Source organism: Pleurodeles waltl, chromosome 5, assembly GCF_031143425.1.
Source record: "Pleurodeles waltl isolate 20211129_DDA chromosome 5, aPleWal1.hap1.20221129, whole genome shotgun sequence".
In the NCBI taxonomy this organism is placed as follows: domain Eukaryota; kingdom Metazoa; phylum Chordata; class Amphibia; order Caudata; family Salamandridae; genus Pleurodeles; species Pleurodeles waltl.
The window spans coordinates 857,301,090-857,323,986 of record NC_090444.1 but is presented as its reverse complement, the minus strand read 5'-3'; the positions used below and the strand labels follow the sequence as shown (position 1 = coordinate 857,323,986).

The following is a 22,897-nucleotide window of genomic DNA, read 5'->3' as shown; positions in this document are numbered from 1 at the left end:
ATACCCTTGATTCCTCAAGTTTTGAGGAAGGTTCGCCAAGACCGGGCCCAAATCATATTAAAATCCCTGAACTGGCCACAAAGGGTGTGGTACACAGACCTTCACCTTTCACTGTGCCCTCCGCTCCGTCTGCCTCACAGAGTAGATCTCCTCTCACAGTTGCAGGGGCCATTTCTACACCCCTACCTTCAGAGCCTACACTTACATGCCGTGAGATTGAACGGGGCAACCTGAGTTTCCCTGATGTGGTGGTTGTTCTTCTTTCGACTAGAAGACAATCCACTAAGTCAGTCTATTCTGGAAGATGGTCTAAGTTTGTGAAGTGGTGTAGTGAGAATTCTGTAGAAGCTTTAAAGGCCCCCTTATCTGATATTTTGCATTTTGACCCTTTCTTGGCGCAGCAAAGCTGTGGAGTTGCAACAGTTCAGGGCTATTTGTCTGCCCTCCTGGTGTTACTTTGCTTACCAGATCAGCCTTCTCTGCTCAAGTCCTCTATAGTGTTCAGGTTTAATAACGGACTTACTAAATAGGTATCCTCTCACTCTATTCATTATGCCTCAATGGGATCTTAATTTAGTGTTTATCCTATTTAGTCTCCATTTGAACCTTTGTATAGTTGTCCTTTAAGGTTACTTGCTTTTAAGACAATTTGTTTGATTGCTATAATGTCTGCTAGGCGAGCTAATGAGTTGCAGGCTTTAGGTGTTAAGCCTCCCTTCACGACCTTTTCTACTGATGAGTTGGGTTTAATAACCAGGGCTGCTTTCCTGCCAAAAGTGGTTACTTCATTTCACACGGGCTAGTCTGTCACCCCTCCTACTTTATATCCTTCTCCACGTCCATCTAAAGAGGAGGAAAGTCTTAATTGATCGGATCCCAAAAAGGCTATTAGCTTTTACGTGGACAGAACTTGTGATGTCCAGCTGGATGATCAGCTGTTTGTTGGCTATGTGGGAAAGATGAAAGGAAAAGCAGGCCATAAGAGGACACTTATCATGATGAGTCATCCTTTGCATTAAGATTTACCACACTATGGCCCATAAGGAACCTCAGGAATGTATTAGAGCTCATTTGACTAGAGCTAAGTCAAATGAGTAGTCAAGGGTAGGTCGCTCCCCCTGCCGCTGCAGCTCCTCCAGGTTCCTGAGTTCCTGAGACCCACCCCACAGTAAGTACCCCCCACCTCCCAGCCCCTCGTTCTGCCCCTCGCTACTCACCCTCTCTCCTGCTCCTGCTTCTTTTCCTCTTTCCTTCTTCTCTGTTCTTCCTCCTCGCTCCTCGTCTGTATTCTTCTTCTGTACTCCTCTTCTCCCCGTCTTCTCTCCTCTTCTCTTCTTCCTCATCTTCTGCTGTGGTATTCTGCACTCTGTTTCTTCGTTTTTTGTATCTCCCTCCATGTTCTTCTGTGTTCTTCTGTGTTCCTCTGTCTTCTTCTGTCTTCCTCTGTCTTCTTCTGTCTTCCTCTGTGTTTTTCTGTCTTCCTCGGTGTTCTTCTGTCTCCCTCTGTGTTCTTCTGTATTCTTCTCTGTTCTTCTGTCTTCCTCTGTCTTCTTCTGTCTTCCTCTGTGTTCTTCTGTACTCCTCTCTGTTCTTCTGTGTTCTTCTGTGTGTCTTCTGCTCTTCCGGTCTTCTGCTCTTCCGGTCTTCAGTCCTTCCGGTCTTCTGCTCTTCTGTTCTTCTTTTCTTCTGTTCTTCTTTTCTTCTGTTCTTCTTTTCTTCTTGTCTTCTTGTCTTCTGCCTTCGGCTCTTCTGCCTCCTCCGTCCTCTTCTCCCCGCACCTGCCCTCCTGCTCCTGCCTCATCCCCCTCCCCCACTCGCATCCCCCCCTCTATCTCCCCTATCTAACCCGTTCACTTTCTACCTCCCTCACTCCTCCTATCTACCTATCTCTCCATCTCTCTATCCCACTATCCAACTCCCTCACTCTCCACCTCCTCCTATCTTCCTATCTCTCTATCTTTTTCCCTATCTATCTATTTCTCTATCTACCTTTTCTCTCTACCTATTTCTCTATCTCTCCCCCCCTCCCGCCACCCCCTCTATTACCTATCTTCCTATCCCCTCACTCTACCTCTCACCCTCACCCACCTCTACAACCCCCCCTCCCCTATCTTCACAACCCTACACCTATCTTTCTCCCTAATCTCCTAAACCTCCTAACACTCTCCCCCCTCCACCCTTAAACTCCCCTCCCCCAGCTCTTCTCACTCTACCTGTCCCCCCCCTCCCTCGCGCTTTCCCGCCGCGACCTCCTGCACGCCCCCGCCCCCGCCCCCCAGCTCCCATTCGCCCCCAGCTGACCCCTCCCCCCCCTCCTACCTCATATGGCGGCCGCTGCGCGACAGTGGTAGCGACCCTTGACCCAAGGGTAGGTTGCTCCCCCTGCCGCTGCAGCTCCTCCAGGTTCCTGAGTTCCTGAGACCCACCCCACAGTAAGTACCCCCCACCTCCCAGCCCCTCGTTCTGCCCCGCGCTACTCACCCTCTCTCCTGCTCCTGCTTCTTTTCCTCTTTCCTTCTTCTCTGTTCTTCCTCCTCGCTCCTCGTCTGTATTCTTCTTCTGTACTCCTCTTCTCCCCGTCTTCTCTCCTCTTCTCTTCTTCCTCATCTTCTGCTGTGGTATTCTGCACTCTGTTTCTTCGTTTTTTGTATCTCCCTCCGTGTTCTTCTGTGTTCCTCTGTCTTCTTCTGTCTTCCTCTGTGTTTTTCTGTCTTCCTCGGTGTTCTTCTGTCTCCCTCTGTGTTCTTCTGTATTCTTCTGTGTTCTTCTGTCTTCCTCTGTCTTCTTCTGTCTTACTCTGTCTTCTTCTGTATTCTTCTCTGTTCTTCTGTACTCCTCTCTGTTCTTCTGTGTTCTTCTGTGTTCTTCTGTGTTCTTCTGTGTGTCTTCTGCTCTTCCGGTCTTCTGCTCTTCCGGTCTTCAGTCCTTCCGGTCTTCTGCTCTTCTTTTCTTCTGTTCTTCTTTTCTTCTTGTCTTCTTGTCTTCTGCCTTCGGCTCTTCTGCCTCCTCCGTCCTCTTCTCCCCGCGCCTGCCCTCCTGCTCCTGCCTCATCCCCCTCCCCCACTCGCATCCCCCCCTCTATCTCCCCTATCTAACCCGTTCACTTTCTACCTCCCTCACTCCTCCTATCTACCTATCTCTCCATCTCTCTATCCCACTATCCAACTCCCTCACTCTCCACCTCCTCCTATCTTCCTATCTCTCTATCTTTTTCCCTATCTATCTATTTCTCTATCTACCTTTTCTCTCTACCTATTTCTCTATCTCTCCCCCTCTCCCGCCACCCCCTCTATTACCTATCTTCCTATCCCCTTACTCTACCTCCCACCCTCACCCACCTCTACAACCCCCCCTCCCCTATCTTCACAACCCTACACCTATCTTTCTCCCTAATCTCCTAAACCTCCTAACACTCTCCCCCCTCCACCCTTAAACTCCCCTCCCCCAGCTCTTCTCACTCTACCTGTCCCCCCCCTCCCTCGCGCTTTCCCGCCGCGACCTCCTGCACGCCCCCGCCCCCCAGCTCCCATTCGCCCCCAGCTGACCCCTCCCCCCCCTCCTACCTCATATGGCGGCCGCTGCGCGACAGTGGTAGCGACCCTTGACCCAAGGGTAGGTTGCTCCCCCTGCCGCTGCAGCTCCTCCAGGTTCCTGAGTTCCTGAGACCCACCCCACAGTAAGTACCCCCCACCTCCCAGCCCCTCGTTCTGCCCCGCGCTACTCACCCTCTCTCCTGCTCCTGCTTCTTTTCCTCTTTCCTTCTTCTCTGTTCTTCCTCCTCGCTCCTCGTCTGTATTCTTCTTCTGTACTCTTCTCCCCGTCTTCTCTCCTCTTCTCTTCTTCCTCATCTTCTGCTGTGGTATTCTGCACTCTGTTTCTTCGTTTTTTGTATCTCCCTCCGTGTTCTTCTGTGTTCCTCTGTCTTCTTCTGTCTTCCTCTGTGTTTTTCTGTCTTCCTCGGTGTTCTTCTGTCTCCCTCTGTGTTCTTCTGTATTCTTCTGTGTTCTTCTGTCTTCCTCTGTCTTCTTCTGTCTTCCTCTGTCTTCTTCTGTATTCTTCTCTGTTCTTCTGTACTCCTCTCTGTTCTTCTGTGTTCTTCTGTGTGTCTTCTGCTCTTCCGGTCTTCTGCTCTTCCGGTCTTCAGTCCTTCCGGTCTTCTGCTCTTCTTTTCTTCTGTTCTTCTTTTCTTCTTGTCTTCTTGTCTTCTGCCTTCGGCTCTTCTGCCTCCTCCGTCCTCTTCTCCCCGCGCCTGCCCTCCTGCTCCTGCCTCATCCCCCTCCCCCACTCGCATCCCCCCCTCTATCTCCCCTATCTAACCCGTTCACTTTCTACCTCCCTCACTCCTCCTATCTACCTATCTCTCCATCTCTCTATCCCACTATCCAACTCCCTCACTCTCCACCTCCTCCTATCTTCCTATCTCTCTATCTTTTTCCCTATCTATCTATTTCTCTATCTACCTTTTCTCTCTACCTATTTATTTCTCTATCTCTCCCCCCTTTCGCCACCCCCTCTATTACCTATCTTCCTATCCCCTCACTCTACCTCTCACCCTCACCCACCTCTACAACCCCCCTCCCCTATCTTCACAACCCTACACCTATCTTTCTCCCTAATCTCCTAAACCTCCTAACACTCTCCCCCCTCCACCCTTAAACTCCCCTCCCCCAGCTCTTCTCACTCTACCTGTCCCCCCCCCTCCCTCGCTCTTTCCCGCCGCGACCTCCTGCACGCCCCCGCCCCCCAGCTCCCATTCGCCCCCAGCTGACCCCTCCCCCCCTCCTACCTCATATGGCGGCCGCTGCGCGACAGTGGTAGCGACCCTTGACCCAAGGGTAGGTTGCTCCCCCTGCCGCTGCAGCTCCTCCAGGTTCCTGAGTTCCTGAGACCCACCCCACAGTAAGTACCCCCCACCTCCCAGCCCCTCGTTCTGCCCCGCGCTACTCACCCTCTCTCCTGCTCCTGCTTCTTTTCCTCTTTCCTTCTTCTCTGTTCTTCCTCCTCGCTCCTCGTCTGTATTCTTCTTCTGTACTCCTCTTCTGTACTCCTCTTCTCCCCGTCTTCTCTCCTCTTCTCTTCTTCCTCATCTTCTGCTGTGGTATTCTGCACTCTGTTTCTTCGTTTTTTGTATCTCCCTCCGTGTTCTTCTGTGTTCTTCTGTGTTCCTCTGTCTTCTTTTGTCTTCCTCTGTCTTCTTCTGTCTTCCTCTGTGTTTTTCTGTCTTCCTCGGTGTTCTTCTGTCTCCCTCTGTGTTCTTCTGTATTCTTCTGTGTTCTTCTGTCTTCCTCTGTCTTCTTCTGTCTTCCTCTGTCTTCTTCTGTCTTCCTCTGTGTTTTTCTGTCTTCCTCGGTGTTCTTCTGTCTACCTCTGTCTACCTCTGTGTTCTTCTGTATTCTTCTCTGTTCTTCTGTCTTCCTCTGTCTTCTTCTGTCTTCCTCTGTCTTCTTCTGTCTTCCTCTGTCTTCTTCTGTCTTCCTCTGTGTTTTTCTGTCTTCCTCTGTCTTCTTCTGTCTTCCTCTGTGTTCTTCTGTATTCTTCTCTGTTCTTCTGTACTCCTCTCTGTTCTTCTGTGTTCTTCTGTGTTCTTCTGTGTGTCTTCTGCTCTTCCGGTCTTCAGTCCTTCCGGTCTTCTGCTCTTCTGTTCTTCTTTTCTTCTGTTCTTCTTTTCTTCTTGTCTTCTTGTCTTCTGCCTTCGGCTCTTCTGCCTCCTCCGTCCTCTTCTCCCCGCGCCTGCCCTCCTGCTCCTGCCTCATCCCCCTCCCCCACTCGCATCCCCCCCTCTATCTCCCCTATCTAACCCGTTCACTTTCTCCCTCCCTCACTCCTCCTATCTACCTATCTCTCCATCTCTCTATCCCACTATCCAACTCCCTCACTCTCCACCTCCTCCTATCTTCCTATCTCTCTATCTTTTTCCCTATCTATCGATTTCTCTATCTACCTTTTCTCTCTACCTATTTATTTCTCTATCTCTCCCCCCTTTCGCCACCCCCTCTATTACCTATCTTCCTATCCCCTCACTCTACCTCTCACCCTCACCCACCTCTACAACCCCCCTCCCCTATCTTCACAACCCTACACCTGTCTTTCTCCCTAATCTCCTAAACCTCCTAACACTCTCCCCCCTCCACCCTTAAACCCCCCTCCCCCAGCTCTTCTCACTCTACCTGTCCCCCCCCTCCCTCGCGCTTTCCCGCCGCGACCTCCTGCACACCCCCAGCTCCCATTCGCCCCCAGCTGACCCCTCCCCCCCCTCCTACCTCATATGGCGGCCGCTGCGCGACAGTGGTAGCGACCCTTGACCCAAGGGTAGGTCGCTCCCCCTGCCGCTGCAGCTCCTCCAGGTTCCTGAGTTCCTGAGACCCACCCCACAGTAAGTACCCCCCACCTCCCAGCCCCTCGTTCTGCCCCGCGCTACTCACCCTCTCTCCTGCTCCTGCTTCTTTTCCTCTTTCCTTCTTCTCTGTTCTTCCTCCTCGCTCCTCGTCTGTATTCTTCTTCTGTACTCCTCTTCTCCCCGTCTTCTCTCCTCTTCTCTTCTTCCTTATCTTCTGCTGTGGTATTCTGCACTCTGTTTCTTCGTTTTTTGTATCTCCCTCCGTGTTCTTCTGTGTTCCTCTGTCTTCTTCTGTCTTCCTCTGTCTTCCTCTGTGTTTTTCTGTCTTCCTCAGTGTTCTTCTGTCTCCCTCTGTGTTCTTCTGTCTTCTTCTCTGTTCTTCTGTCTTCCTCTGTCTTCTTCTGTCTTCCTCTGTGTTCTTCTGTATTCTTCTCTGTTCTTCTGTACTCCTCTCTGTTCTTCTGTGTTCTTCTGTGTGTCTTCTGCTCTTCCGGTCTTCTGCTCTTCCGGTCTTCAGTCCTTCCGGTCTTCTGCTCTTCTGTTCTTCTTTTCTTCTGTTCTTCTTTTCTTCTTGTCTTCTTGTCTTCTGCCTTCGGCTCTTCTGCCTCCTCCGTCCTCTTCTCCCCGCGCCTGCCCTCCTGCTCCTGCCTCATCCCCCTCCCCCACTCGCATCCCCCCCTCTATCTCCCCTATCTAACCCGTTCACTTTCTACCTCCCTCACTCCTCCTATCTACCTATCTCTCTATATCTCTATCCCACTATCCAACTCCCTCACTCTCCACCTCCTCCTATCTTCCTATCTCTCTATCTTTTTCCCTATCTATCGATTTCTCTATCTACCTTTTCTCTCTACCTATTTCTCTATCTCTCCCCCCCTCCCGCCACCCCCTCTATTTCCTATCTTCCTATCCCCTCACTCTACCTCTCACCCTCACCCACCTCTACAACCCCCCCTCCCCTATCTTCACAACCCTACACCTATCTTTCTCCCTAATCTCCTAAACCTCCTAACACTCTCCCCCCTCCACCCTTAAACCCCCCTCCCTCAGCTCTTCTCACTCTACCTGTCCCCCCCTCCCTCGCGCTTTCCCGCCGCGACCTCCTGCACGCCCCCGCCCCCCAGCTCCCATTCGCCCCCAGCTGACCCCTCCCCCCCCCTCCTACCTCATATGGCGGCCGCTGCGCGACTGCGCCTCTGGCGCGCCGGAGGCGCGCCAGAGGCAAGCCCGTCTGCGCCCGTCCGCGCCTGGCCCACGCCCAGCGCCATGACCCCTGGTCCCCAGCGCTCCCAAGCCCCGATGATCCGCTATGACCCCACCACCCTCCATGCCCTCAACCCAGGACGCTCCAACACCTGCTTCCAAGCTCACCCCAAACGCACCCATGGACCCTTCGCCTGCAACTCCTGCAAACGCATCTTCCACCACGCAACAACTACGACCACAAGCCCACGCGCCATCAACCACCTCAAGTGCATCCTAGTCAACGCTCGCTCCGTTCACAAACACGCCGTTGAACTCTGGGACCTCCTAGACTCCACAGCACCGGACGTCGCCTTCATCACGGAGACCTGGATGAACGCCTCCTCTGCTCCAGACATCGCCACCGCCATCCCCGAAGGCTACAAGATCTCCAGGAAAGACCGCACCAACCAAGTAGGAGGAGGTATCGCCATCGTCTTCAAAGACTCCATCAGCATCACCACCTCCACTGAAGACTCCCCTCTTGCCGCTGAACACCTGCATTTTCAGATTCGCACCGACCCGAGGACCACCCTCAGAGGATCCCTCGTCTACCGTCCTCCCGGACCTCGCGCCCCTTTCAGCGACACCATCGCCGACTTCATCTCCCCGCACGCCCTCGCCTCACCGGACTACATCCTCCTAGGCGACCTCAACTTCCATCTGGAACAAAACAACGACCCCAACACCACCACCCTGCTCGACAACCTCGCCAACCTCGGCCTCAAACAACTGGTGAACACTGCCACCCACATCGCCGGACACACACTCGACCCTATCTTCTCCGCCAGCAAACACGTCTTTTTCAGCCACGCCTCTGCCCTTCATTGGACCGACCACAGCTGCGTCCACTTCACATTCCGACGCGAGACCCGCCACCTCCGCACTCAACCCATCACTCGCCGACAGTGGAACAAGATCCCTGAAGAGCAACTCTTCGCCGCACTCACCGCCAACCAACCCACCCTCACCACCGACCCCAACGTCGCAGCCCTCAACCTCACAAACTGGATCTCCAACTGCGCAGACAACCTTGCTCCCCTCAAATGCTCGCAGCGACAGAACAACACCAAGAAACCCCTTTGGTTCTCTGACACCCTCAAAGAATCAAAGAAAACTTGTCGCGCACTTGAGAAAGCCTGGCGCAAGGACCGCACCGCTGACAACATGACCGCCCTCAAGTACGCTACTCGCAAACACCACCACCTGATCCGCACTGCCAAAAGGAATTTTTTCACCGACAGACTGGACAAAAACAGCCACAACAGCAGAGAACTCTTCAGCATCGTCAAGGAGTTCTCCAACCCCAGCGCCAACGCCGTCACGCCCTCACAGGATCCCTCGCCACTTTCTTCCATCGCAAGATCAGCGACCTCCACGACAGCTTCGGACACCAGACCCAACCTAACACCACCGAACCCACATCCCCGACCATCACCCTCAACAACTGGACCCACATCAGCACGGAAGAAACCAAATCCATCATGAACTCTATCCACTCCGGCGCCCCTTCGGACCCCTGCCCGCACTTCATCTTTAACAAAGCCGACAACATCATCGCCCCGCACCTCCAGACCGTCATCAACTCTTCTTTTTCTTCTGCTACCTTCCCCGAATGCTGGAAACACGCCGAAGTCAACGCCCTACTAAAGAAACCTACGGCTGACCCGAGTGACCTGAAAAAACTTCCACCCCATCTCCCTTCTGCCTTTCCCAGCCAAAGTAATAGAGAAGACCGTCAACAAACAGCTGACCACCTTCCTGGAAGACAACAACCTGCTCGACCCCTCACAGACCGGATTCCGAACCAACCACAGCACTGAAACCGCCCTCATCTCAGTCACAGATGACATCAGAACCCTGATGGACAACGGTGAAACAGTCGCCCTCATTCTTCTCGACCTCTCGGCTGCCTTTGACACCGTCTGTCACCGCACCCTAATCACCCGCCTCCGCTCCACCGGGATCCAAGACCAGGCCCTGGACTGGATCGCCTCCTTCCTCGTAAACCGCTCCCAAAGAGTCTACCTCCCTCCGTTTCGCTCAGAACCCACTGAGATCATCTGCGGCGTACCTCAAGGCTCATCACTCAGCCCGACACTCTTCAATGTCTACATGAGCCCCCTCGCTAACATCGTACGCAAGCACGACATCATCATCACCTCCTACGCCGACGACACCCAACTTATACTCTCCCTCACCAAGGACCCCGCCAGCGCCAAGACCAACTTACAAGAGGGTATGAAGGACGTCGCAGATTGGATGAGGCTCAGCCGCCTAAAGCTGAACTCTGAAAAAACTGAAGTCCTCATCCTCGGCAACACCCCGTCCGCCTGGGACGACTCCTGGTGGCCCACGGCCCTCGGCACCGCACCGACCCCCGCAGACCACGCCCGCAACCTCGGCTTCATCTTGGACCCCCTTCTCACCATGACCAAGCAAGTCACCGCCGTGTCCTCCGCCTGCTTCCTCGCCCTCGGCATGCTCCGCAAGATCTTCCGCTGGATCCCCGCCGACACCAGAAAAACCGTGACCCACGCCCTCGTCACGAGCCGCCTGGACTACGGCAACACCCTCTACGCTGGGACCACCGCCAAACTCCAAAATCGCCTGCAACGCATTCAAAACGCCTCAGCCCGCCTCATCCTCGACGTACCCCGCAACAGCCACATCTCCGCACACCTGAGACACCTGCATTGGCTCCCAGTCAGCAAAAGGATCACCTTCCGACTTCTCACCCACGCACACAAAGCCCTCCACGACAAGGGACCGGAATACCTCAACAGACGCCTCAACTTCTACGTCCCCACCCACCCCCTCCGCTCCTCTGGCCTCGCACTCGCCGCCATCCCTCGCATCCGACGCGCCACGGCGGGTGGGAGATCTTTCTCCTTCCTGGCGGCCAAGACCTGCAACTCCCTCCCCACCAGCCTCAGGACCACCCAGGACCACTCCGCTTTCCGGAGACTCCTAAAGACCTGGCTGTTCGAGCAGCGATAACCACCCCCTTTGTCCCTAGCGCCTTGAGACCCGCACGGGTGAGTAGCGCGCTTTATAAATGCTAATGATTTGATTTGATTAAGTCTTTTACTTTCTGCTTTAGCTAGCGGTGTCCCTGTAGTTGACATTTGTAAAGCAGCAACTTGGGCCTCCCTCCACACTTTTGCAAACCACTGCTGTCTAGACTAAGAAGTGAGGAGGGCCGAACACTTTTCTCTGGCTTTCTGTATGGTGCACTAGAAAGAAGTACACCGTGCAGAGTCCAGTGGATCCTAAATTGGTTGACAGAGGCAGAAGTAGATAATACTAATGCTCTGTTTTTGTGGTAGTGTGGTCAAGCAGTGTGGCGGATTTTAGCCTGAATATAGGGGTAACCAGATGATTGAGGGTAAACAATGGTGGTTTTCATTTTTTTTATATGCTGCGGGTGTCCCAAAACTATCCTTATATTTCTTGTCGTCAGCGCCCTCTTCAGAATTGTTTTATTGCTTTTCTCTTTACTCTTGTCTCTTTTATTGGGCTGGAAGGTGCAACCAGGATCCCCTTCTCGACTCTCACCAGCTCACCTCTGGGAAAGACCAAGAGAAAACAAAGAGACAGGATCAGGCAAGTACTACAAGACCTGGGGTTATAGGTAGGGAAAAGGGGAGGTGCTCGTGAGACACAGGGTGTCTTTACCACTTTATGTGAAAGAAAAGAAAACCCCGAGCAGTTCTTCCATGCCCGAGGAACTTCAAAGGGTGCCCTTCTCCGGAACTCAGAATTGCCTCCCTTATAAGCTGGTGTCCCACCTGTTCCCTTCACCAGCCTCCCCCTCCCTTTTTACCCCCCCTGTCTCTATTCCAAAGAGACCGTACCTTGTCTAGCCACGCTCCTCCAGGAGCGTGGTGTGGCGGTAGGATCTAAACTCTTCAGTCGGCTTTCCAGCCCGCCTCGGATGCCATCACGCATTCCTCCTCATTGTCAGCTTCCTTGGGCACCTCTTCTTCCTCCTTCTCGGGTCCCGTGTCTTCTCCATTGCGCGTCCCCGGTTCCTGTGTAATCTCTGTTGCTCTTCCATCGTTCTCCTGCCTCAGTCCCGCATCTTCTTGCTCTGTCCGTTGTTTCTCTTCTCTTTTGCTGTTGGCTCTTCTCCTGGGTAGCCCCAACCCCGGAAGCAGTACTCGTTTCCGGTGTACCGGCCCTCCACTGTTTCCCCGGGGTAGCAGTAGTTCTCCTTCTTCAGGTCCCGCGTCTTCTCTGTTGTGCATCCACCATTCTCCTGTCTCAGGTCCTGCGTCTTCTCTTTTCTCTCCCTGTCCGTTGTTCCTCTTTCGCTGCCGGCTCTTCTTCTGGGTCATCTCGACCCCAGAAGCAGTACTCGTTTCCAGTGTACCAGCTCACCAATGTTCCCCCGGGATACCGATAATGATTGCTCTGGTACGCTGGGCTGCTGGACCACACCGGAGGCTCACCTGAAAATCCGCTACAAGCAGTTCGGTTATTAGAGGGCAGTGCACAGCATTTGTTGTACTCACAGAGGCAATAAATGAGACACACACTCAAACGCTAACTCCAAGACAAATATAGAAAAATAACACTTTTTTTATATATATTTTGAAACCACAAACTTCCTAAAAGAGTAAGTACTGCTTTTGTTATTATTTCTTACAGGTAAGTAGAAAGTATAAACCTGTGCTCCTTTATGCACAATGCAATTCTATGGAAGGAAAAGTCAATAATGCATAAAGGTAAGTACAGTCGGTTTCAGGGATTCACCTTTTGGGTTTATAGATATTGGGGTCCACGTTCTAAAGTACCACCAGTAGTTGGTTGGTAACTCCCCGAATTCCACCAGGAGCAGGGCGCTGGTGAGGTAGCAGCTAGGCACGCTACAGAGAAGGGGAGCCACTTGGAAAAAGGGTGAGCTTGGGGACAAGTCTGAGAGCTCCCAAACAGGGGCTTGGGTCACAATTGACCTTAGAGCAAGGTTACACAGCTGGTTCTTCTGGGGCCAGGCAGCACAGATGCAGCGTGGGTAGGGTGGCTTGGCTCTTTGCTCAAAGTTGGTCCTTGCAGTTTGTGAGCCAACAGGTGGCAGGGGCAAAATCGAGACTGCTGGACCACTCACAAAGTAGGTCTCAGTGGTCCGGATGTCCTTTGATGGCTGCTTGGTCCTCGTGCAGCGGGTATCTGGAATGGACTCTCACTGTTGGTGATTGGTGCAGGGTAGTGCTGCATGCCTCCAGTTGGTCATGGTGTTGTCACACTCGGTGGGGAGACAGTCCTGGTCCACCAGATCATGGGTACCTCCTCCTGGTCGTCTGCAGCATCGTTTGAGGCCGGAGAGCTGCAAGGCAGAGGCCCGGACTCAGCTTTTCAGTGCCTGCGGACTGTAGGTAAGTAGCTCTTTTACTTCAAGGGAGAATGGCAGCAATGTGTAAGATGCTGGCAGGCTACCCAAGGCTTTGGTATTGCTCCAGATTTGCAGGACTGGTCACTCTGTCATGATTATCGAGAGAGGTGCTGGCAAGCAGGGTTTGTGCCAAAATAATTCACAGCTGTTCTGCTGTCCTAAACAGGCAGTGGCTCTTCTTCGTCCTTCTCTTGGTCCGTCGAATCTGAATTCTTGGGTTCAGGGATGCCACCTAAATACTCAATTTAGGGGTGTTACAGGAAGCGCCAGGTAGCAGCCAATTGGTTGTCTACCTTTAGGGTCACTACACCCACCATATGACCACTTACACTGGGAAGTGGGCATAACCCTGACCCTAGAATGCTAATTCCATTCAAAACAAGATGGAGAAATGTGAAAAGTGGTATCCACATCAGCTGGTCCACCTTAGGTGTGGGACTGGCATGATATGGGCAATCCTCCAAATCTTACTAATTTTCCCGCCTGTCTTGCCTCCAAGAAGTGGGGTCAGCACAGGGGAGGTGGTCTTCTCCGCCATGTGGAGAGACCTGGGTCGCATAACAAAGGTCTCTGGTCCTTTTGAAGCTTCCCTCCCTGGAGTTTCCAAGTTGCTTGGAACAGGTGATAACACCTCCTCCTAGAGAAGGCTTGTTCCTGGCCTCAGCGAGAGCTGGCTGTCTCCTCAGGAGGTCAGAAATCTGTTTAGGGTGACTGTTCTGGTTTAGACCAGTCAGTCAACACACTAGCAGTCGGATAGGTTTTCATGGGACACCTTTCAGGTGCCCTAAGGGTGCATGTATTAATACATCCATCACTGGAATCAGCAAGGGTTTATTAATACAAGATGTTTGATACCGAACATCCTTTTGTTCCTAGAAGCTATCATGTAGCTATGGAGCTCGTATTGACCAGTGTCAAGAACATGGACTTAGAATGGCTTCTCTGTTCACTTACCATGTCTAATTATCAACAAAAACATAGCAGGGCCATATCTGCTCATGCAGATATTTCCTCATATGTTATATAATGCACCCCGCCTTAAGGCTGTAGGTCTTCTGTAGGGTTGACTTAAAAATATCCCATGCAGTGGTAGAGGACCTGGCACACAGGGATGTGTGACAGGTCATGTTTTCACTTTTTTGTTTGCAGCAAGACAAACAGCCTGCAAAGGCAGCACTGTATGTGCGTTTAGTGAGAGGCAGTTCCATGATCCCCAGGGTCTCTAGCACAGAACCCAAGTACTGCCAAACTGCCTTTCCGGGGTCTCCACTGCAGCTGCTGCCAACCCCTCAGACAGGTTTCTGCCCTCCTGGGGTCCAGGCAGCCCTGGCCCAGGAAGGCAGAACAAAGGATTTCCTCTGAGAGAGGGTGTAACACCCTCTCCCTTTGGAAATAGTTGTGAAGGCTGGGGAGGAGTAGCCTCCCCCAGCCTCTGGAAATGCTTTGATGGGCACAGATGGTGCCCATCTCTGCATAAGCCAGTCTACACCGGTTCAGGGATCCATCAGCCCTGCTCTGGCGCAAAACTGGACAAAGGAAAGGGGAGTGACCACTCCCCTGACCTGCACCTCCCAGGGGAGGTGCCCAGAGCTCCTCCAGTGTGTCCCAGACCTCCGCCATCTTGGAAACAGAGGTGTCTGTGGCACACTGGACTGCTCTGAGTGGCCAAAGCCAGCAGGTGACATCAGAGGCTCCTTCTGATAGGCTCTTACCTCTCCTGGTAGCCAATCCTCCTTCCGAGGTAGCGAAACCTCCTTTTCTGGCTATTTAGGGTCTCTGCTTTGGGGAATTCTTCAGATAACGAATGCAAGAGCTCACCAGAGTTCCTCTCCATCTCCCTCTTCACCTTCTGCCAAAAGATCGACCGCTGACTGCTCAGGACGCCTGCAAAACCGCAACAAAGTAGCAAAGACGACTACTGCACCATTTTATCGCTTCATCCTGCTGGCTTTCTCGCCTGTTTCCTGGTGGTGCATGCTCTGGGGGTAGCCTGCCTCCTTCTTGCACCAGGAGCTCTGAAGAAATCTCCAGTGGGTCGACGGAATCTTCCCCCTGCAACTGCAGGCAACAAAAGACTGCATCACCGGTCCTCTGGGTCCCCTCTCAGCACGACAAGCGTGGTCCCTGGAACTCAGCAACTCTGTCCAAGTGACTCCCACAGTCCAGTGACTCTTCAGTCCAAGTTTGGTGGAGGTAAGTCCTTGCCTCCCCACGCTAGACTGCATTGCTGGGTACCGCGTGATTTGCAGCTGCTCCGGCTCCTGTGCACTCTTTCAGGATTTCCTTCGTGCACAGCCAAGCCTGGGTCCCCGACACTCTAACCTGCAGTGCACAACCTTCTGAGTTGTCCTCTGGCGTCGTGGGACTCCCTTTTGTGACTTCGGGTGGACTCCGGTTCACTTTTCTTCTAAGTGCCTGTTCAGTTACTTCTGCGGGTGCTGCCTGCTTCTGTGAGGGCTCTCTACTTTGCTGAGCGCCCCCTCTGTCTCCTCATCCAAGTGACGACATCCTGGTCCCTCCTGGGCCACAGCAGCATCCAAAAACCCTAACCACGACCCTTGCAGCTAGCAAGGCTTGTTTGCGGTCTTTCTGCGTGGGAACACCTCTGCAAGCTTCTTCACGACGTGGGACATCCATCCTCCAAAGGGGAAGTTCCTAGTCCTCTTCTTTCTTGCAGAACTCCAAGCTTCTTCCAACAGGTGGCAGCTTCATTGCACCCTCAGCTGGCATTTCCTGGGCCCCTGCCCACTCTCGACACTGTCGCGACTATTGGACTTGGTCCCATTGTATTACAGGTACTCAGGTCCGGAAATCCACTGTTGTTATATTGCTGGTGTTTGTTCTTCCTGCAGAATCCCCCTATCATGACTTCTGTGCTCTCTGGGGGTAGTAGGTGCACTTTACACTTACCTTTCAGGGTCTTGGGGTGGGCTGTTTTTCTAACCCTCACTATTTACTTACAGTCCCAGCGACCCTCTACAAGCTCACATAGGTTTGGGGTCCATTCGTGGTTCGCATTCCACTTTTGGAGTATATGGTTTGTGTTGCCCCTATACCTGTGTGCTCCTATTGCAATCTATTGTAACTTCACACTGCTTGCATTACTTTTCTTGCTATTACCTGCATAATTTTGGTTTGTGTACATATATCTTGTGTATATTTCTTATCATCATACTGAGGGTACTCACTGAGATACTTTTGGCATATTGTCATAAAAATAAAGTACCTTTATTTTTAGTACTTCTGTGTATTGTGTTTTCTTATGATATTGTGCATATGACACCAGTGGTATAGTAGGAGCTTTACATGTCTCCTAGTTCAGCCTAAGCTGCTTTGCCATAGCTACCTTCTATCAGCCTAAGCTGCTAGAAACACCTCTTCTACACTAATAAGGGATAACTGGACCTGGCACAAGGTGTAAGTACCTCTGGTACCCACTACAAGCTAGGCCAGCCTCCTACACTGGGGAACTGATTAGTAGGAACCCAGTGTACTTTCAGTCTAAATTACATCAGATACCAGGCAAAACGTGGGGGCTAAAAATGCCAAAAAGGGTGCTTTCCTACAGTAGACATGCACCCTCCTGTACATGCACTAGTGTGGGATGGCTAGTATTCTATTAAAATTAATATTAAAAAGGTGAGGAATCCTTCGATGTGTCCATCGGAAGAACAAATTACTTACCTTCAGTACAGGCGAGTTTCCTCACTATGTTTATTATCGTTTTTTGATCAAAAAAGGGTGGGGCCACACACTGTGACGAGCCCTGAAAGGGAGTGCACAGCACTTCCCCACACTGCACATGTATGTTTGGCAAGCTGTCTTGGGCTGGCCAAACACACATGCGCAGTAGGCTCTCTCCACTCCCAGCAACACAGTTGCCAGGTTGGAGAGAGCATGCACAGGCTCCCAGTCTGCCTAAGCACTCCCAGCAAATTCTGACGCTGCTCTTAGCAGCGTTAGGATTGGCTGCGAGGCAGGCTGGGAGCCTGTGCCCTGCAGCTTGTCTGGAGGGGAGAGGAGCAGTGCGGTAATGGCAGCGGCAGTAACGATTCAGGTGAGATTTTGTTTATTATTAATTCCCCAACCCCACAAACCCCTCATGCGCCCCCACCCTGTGCTCGCGCCGCCCCAACCCTGGTTATCACAGTGAGCCGCTCATGCTTCAGTAATGCATTTTCTGGTGTATACAGTACCTACCTTTTGATTCCTCACCGACCCACCCATATTTTTGTCGGAGCTGAACTCAAGCAAACTGTAACAAATGCATCAATTTATTGCTGTGATTCTAAACTGTGCATCACAATTGATTACCTTTTACAAACATCATCAGTAATTAGTTATACTAAGAGAAGGACCTGTGGAAAAAGACAGCATTTTGCTTTTCGCTCAACATGCATTATTTAAGTGATTCAGTGCCAACGGCAAAGCTGTAAAAAAACAATATGTAGGCCAAACAGTGAATGACCTCCGTACGCCATTCAGGAACCACAAATCAGCAATAGTTAATAAGAAATATGACCATCCTGTAGTAAATACTTTTAACCGTGTGGATCATTTGCTATGATATTTGAAGATTTTCCCTGTGGAAAAAGTCCTAAAGGAAGAACTGCTGGAATCCCTACAAAACGTCTGGATGTACTGTTGAAAATCATTGCATCCAAAGGAATTGACAATATCCCTTGATTACTGCTCATCTCAGGACTGCATTGATTCTACATTCCAAATGGAATCTTCACTCATTATACTTTTTGAAAATCCAGCAGTGTCAGCTGTGCAGCCACTGAGCAAACAATCTTTTGTTACCTGAGGAGGCCGAAACATTGTAGTGGAAATATATTTTTGGCCTTTGGTGAGTCCATCTGTGAGTTTCACTTCTTTTTTTACGTTTGCATATATATTATATATAATTATTCGTAAATATATATCCTATTAGAAGACATCTGTTGGATAAGTAGATAAACCTTTAGCTTTGCAGATAAGGGAGAGTAGGGTCTTCTTGCAGTTTAGCGAAACATACAAACACGGTATTATATAGAAGACAAAACATGCCAAAAGAAGGATTGACATAGTTAAACAACTGTTGGCTAACACCATACCTCTTGACTTTGGCAGTGCTTGTTTATTTGCGGTAGGTTGCATTGTAAAAGAAGGAGGATATAGCAGACTTCGTTTTTACGGGATCCTCATGGAAGGAAAAGGACCATCGGCAATGCTATCATGGAATCTCCCATTGACCAACCAAGCAATTTGTCTTTTTTTACAACAGCAGTGTCTCAAACTTTGCTTAAAATAAAAAAGATGAAATGATTTTAAGTCCTAATGACGTTAAGCCTCTCTAGAGATGGTAAACAATGCACAGCATTTTAGCCATTATGCTTTAAATATACGTTTAATGAATATGGCCAATCTGCATGTAATCATTTTTATCTTTTTTTTTATTTTGAATATCGGTTATTTTTCAAAGTGCATGTACATTTTGTTTGTTGTATAAGAATACTTTACTCCATGTCAAGATAGCTACCGTTTATCCAAAGTTTCAAAGAAAATAGTGATGTCTAAAGAGAATATGGCTCCAGTCCTACTTGGAGGGAGAAGCCGGCTGCTCTTAGTGTTTTGGACCATGTTTTTCAGGGTAGCACAGGGGAAGGAAGAGTTGCAGCAGTCTACATTGACGTTGTCTGTAGTAAAGTCAGCTTATGCAGTTTCCAACAGTTGGGCCATCAGAAAGTATATGGCGGCAAGAGCAAATATGAACTGCAGCCATGCACTGGAATACTGGAATCTACTCTGCCAGTATCCTTCTGATCCTTATAACAATGCACCTTCTATTGCAAGCCATGACTTTTGTCTCAAATCAAGTCAAATAATGTCTTTAATGCAACTTGGCTTATGTGGATTTTAAGTTTATTACATTGCAAGCACACTATAGAAGGTGGATTGTACACCAAACATTCAATATCAATAGGAGAGAGGAAAATATTCCTGTATTTAGGAATGGTAACCTCAGGTTGGCTGAGAGCTGTGCTGTCAAGTCATATCGAAACAAGCATTGGCATAGCCAATACGTCTCGCCTTTGGGGGACATATACGTATTTAGCCGTGCAGCATATTAAAACTTTATCAGAAATAAACTGTGTTTCTGCATTACTTAGTACACTCAGCATTAGACTGTAATGGTCAGAACATCCCTTCGAGGTCACCACAGTAAAAATAGCATTTGGAAGAAATGTGGTCATGCAACCATGTAGTCAGCCCTTAGAGGACATCACCACATGAAAAGAGAAGGGTGGAGAGCATTGCAATGTAACCAGTTATTCAGTCCTTAGAGGGCGTAGTGCATTACACATTTCCCATCTAGCAGGATTGCTAGAATACTATTACAAACAAGGCCCTTAGAACACAAACTACTCTCATCTGTAAATCAAAAGCTTCAGCCATGAGAGAGCTTAAAAGGACATTGAATGGCGGAAGAGGTTATGATTTTGGGGTCCCCCCCAACCTAGTGTGGAGACCCAGAAGGTGAGCTTGACAGAAAGGCCATGCTGTGGTGAACGTTTTGGTAGTGGTCTCGTCCTAGAACACCACAGACTGAGTTACAGGCAAAAATGTGTTGTAAAATTAATGCCCTGCAAAGCATTATGGGGCAAGTTTCCTGAGTGCAGTGAATATTGTAGTATAGGCTCTGCGGCTGTACCAGGGAGAGCTGCATGTGTTGAGGGTTTCCCTTGTGTTTTTCTATTGATAAGGCACCAATTTTTATATTTTTCAACTGATAAACTTGGGAAGAATTTACAAATGGGGCTGCAAATTTGACTGGTTCTCATATAAAGCACACCTATCTTCCAGTCGAGTTTGCGCTATATAAATAAATAAATAAATAAATAATCCCCCTCCAGCCTTTGTCAGGTGCAGACACCGCAAAGAGACAGCGAGATGCCAGAGGAAGAAACAACATACCCACATGAGCACCAAGCGAACAGGCCAAAGAAAAAAAGTAGTGTGCCAACACTAATGTATATGGCTGATTGTGCAATATTCCATGTAGCAGGGGCAGACTCCAAGGCAGTAACAAAACAGCCACAAGGCGGGACAAATATAAAGCATTTACATAACAAACCAAAGGAATTTTGCAAGACAGGCCAAGGAACTAATGGAATTGATGGGATTTGGATGGGCGTGGTGAAAGCCTACAGAAGTAGATTACAGCATGTTGAGAGACAGTGCATGTGCTCTTCCTAGGCTAGACCTAAAAAGAGGTACTGTCTTTGCGTGGCAAATCAGCCTCTCAAGCATGCCAGCATTTTAAAACAGGAAAGTGGGAGATTTTGAAAAAACAAATGGGAGCAACTTATTTTCCCTATTGTCTAGTATTGAAGACGATGTATATTTAAGCACTGGACAGCTAAAGTAAAGACATTTTTGCAGAGCCTCCCCCCGAATCAGGTCTGTTGTCTGTCTGACCTCTTACCCATTTGCATCAGTTGTTAATCCTCCTCTTCATCAGTTTACCAATATTTGTTTTTTTGTCTTGAACTGTATTGATGTTTTGTACAATGTAAAAAATATAACACAAAAATATTTTTACTCTCCAGAGCACTTTGGTATGATTTGGAAGCCTACCCTACATCATGGCAGTTAGACCCAACTGAAGGTCCAAATAGAGAGAGAAGACGTTTGCAGAGGTGTTATTTAAGAATTCCTAGCAAGTATATTCTCAGAGAAAGGCGGAAACCAAAAGGTTATTTTAACATATTTTAAAGTACCTATCTTTCTAAAAGACTGCTGGCAGGTGTAAAGGGACTCGATTTCGAAGTGTTTTTAATGGAAAAAAGCTCTATGGCTTCATAATACTGTTTGTTTTGTCAACTTATTTGTATTTATGTTTTATGTTGCAAAATATGCATATTGATAATGTTACCTTTATTTGTTTATTTAGCAGATGAGATCAGACCACCACTCTCTTACTTAACAGAGGACAGAACCGATTGCTTTTTTTCTTCTACTGTAAAAGACAAAGCAGCAAGTGAACGCATAAGGTAAAATTTACATTTGCACATTGCTTTATACCTAGATAAAAACAAGGATACATTTCTCTTGAGGATGTTAGCGTTGTAACCATTAACTTTATGCTAGGGCGAGCAGATGTCCCTGGATTTTGTAGAACAGTTCATTTGCTGTGAAATAATTTGTATCACTTCCACTTTGTGTATCCCCTGCCCTTTGGCTCTCTTTGCAACTCCTCCCACACTATTGGCTTTGTGCACCTTGGGGTTGGCTCATCACAAAGAACTCATTTCCAGTCCCTGCCCCTCACTAACACAAGTTTCTTAAACTCCCTCTATCAGAGTAAACAGACCATAGCAGCAGCATGTCGGTCTGTTTTGGTGGGCACCAGCTTATCGCAATAATAATGTACTATCTTCACTTATGCATAGGTAGTGAGAATTTAACAAAATACAGCAATAGGCTGAAAAAAAAATACAGACGCTGCCAACCATTCTGCCTGCCGCATTGTAAATATTCAGTATTGTGACTCGGTTTCTTCGGCTGTGGGAAGAAAAATAAATGGTAACTGTCTGTGTAGCCAGCTGACTTATTATCAGCGATTTCTAGTCACCTGTCTGACAGAAGTCAGCATTTATGGGGTGGCTTGCCAAAGAGACACTACCAAAGAGGCAGTCTTACACAAAAAATAGTCAAATAAGCTGTATCTCTTTACCAGATTCTCTGGAAAGTGCACAGTTTTAAAAAGTCAATTTTCATTATCAGTGAAGAGTTTCACTTCATACAGTAGCCACTTTTCATTTTGGGGTTGACAACCTCTCATTTTCATTTTTCCACAAAATAGAATCTTCTGCATATGCAATCATTGCTAAAATTGGAGCTGGCCAAGACACTGAAATCTCAAGCCAGGATCAAGCCAAATGTCTAGCTGTGGCTCAGCCCTAGGTTCTCTTGATCCCTCGAGCCCAAAACAAGCTGAACTTTCACATAACTACTGGCTGCCACCATGCTCTAACTTCATCTGCCAAAAAGTTGCTATAAGCCCCTGAGAGAAAGAGATAGTCAGTCAAAAATCTTTATCCGGATCTTTTGTAGATATCCATAAAAGAGCATAAGAAGTTCAAATTATAAAAGACATCAATAAATAGCAATACAATATACATACATAAGGTGATCAGTAAAACAAAAAATAAAAAACAATTACAGTAATTGGAACCATTTAAAATTATTTGCATACCTGGTCAAATAGTCATTAAGTCATCTAGAATGTATTTTACCGATCTGTGCAAAATGATAGCAAAAGTGCTTAAAAATTCAAGATTTTTCCTTTCTTTTATCGCTGCAGCAATAAAACGATAAATAACCATACAAATCTTATCACACTGGAGTAACTGCAGATGAAAAATAGCTTCCTTACACATCTTGATATTTAGTGATTTCAGAATTGACATTAAAAAACCTTCCTCTGCTCTTTGTACAGCCTACAGAATAAAAACATATGCATTTGTGATTGTTCCGAATGCATATCACATGGACAAGGTATTAGGTCCCTGTTGCGGTACACATTGGGGAAATAAGCCACAAAAAAATGGACCAGGCCCAGACAAAACCTTGTCAGGAAAAATCTATGGTGCCATGAGGCAGTTGAAAGATAGGGTTCGATTTTAGATGTGGTACATAAGAGAAGATAAGCTGCCACCATGCCTTTCCCCAAATCGTGCCTTTCTCTGTCGGTTGCCAATTTCTCTTGGAATTCGTTTTTTTTTTTTTTACTACTAGGATGTCCTGCTTGACTATGGCCCTAGGAGTAAAACATAAGTCTAATCTGTTAAGGCTACTCAGGGACTTTTTAATGTACATAACCCAGGTGCATCTCTGTACTCCATCCAGCCTCTTACAGTCCATAAGCAGTGTCT

At 48.9% G+C, this 22,897-nt stretch overlaps 1 protein-coding gene across 1 annotated transcript in view; it reads left to right on the top strand.

Annotated features, from left to right (window-relative positions):
* LYST (lysosomal trafficking regulator) overlaps positions 1 to 22,897 on the top strand; it is a 2,674,875-nt gene that overhangs the window by 1,844,666 nt on the left and 807,312 nt on the right. The window contains 2 exon segments of the mRNA XM_069234946.1: positions 20,570 to 20,715; positions 20,914 to 21,013. Coding sequence (XP_069091047.1) covers positions 20,570 to 20,715; positions 20,914 to 21,013 — 246 coding nt within the window.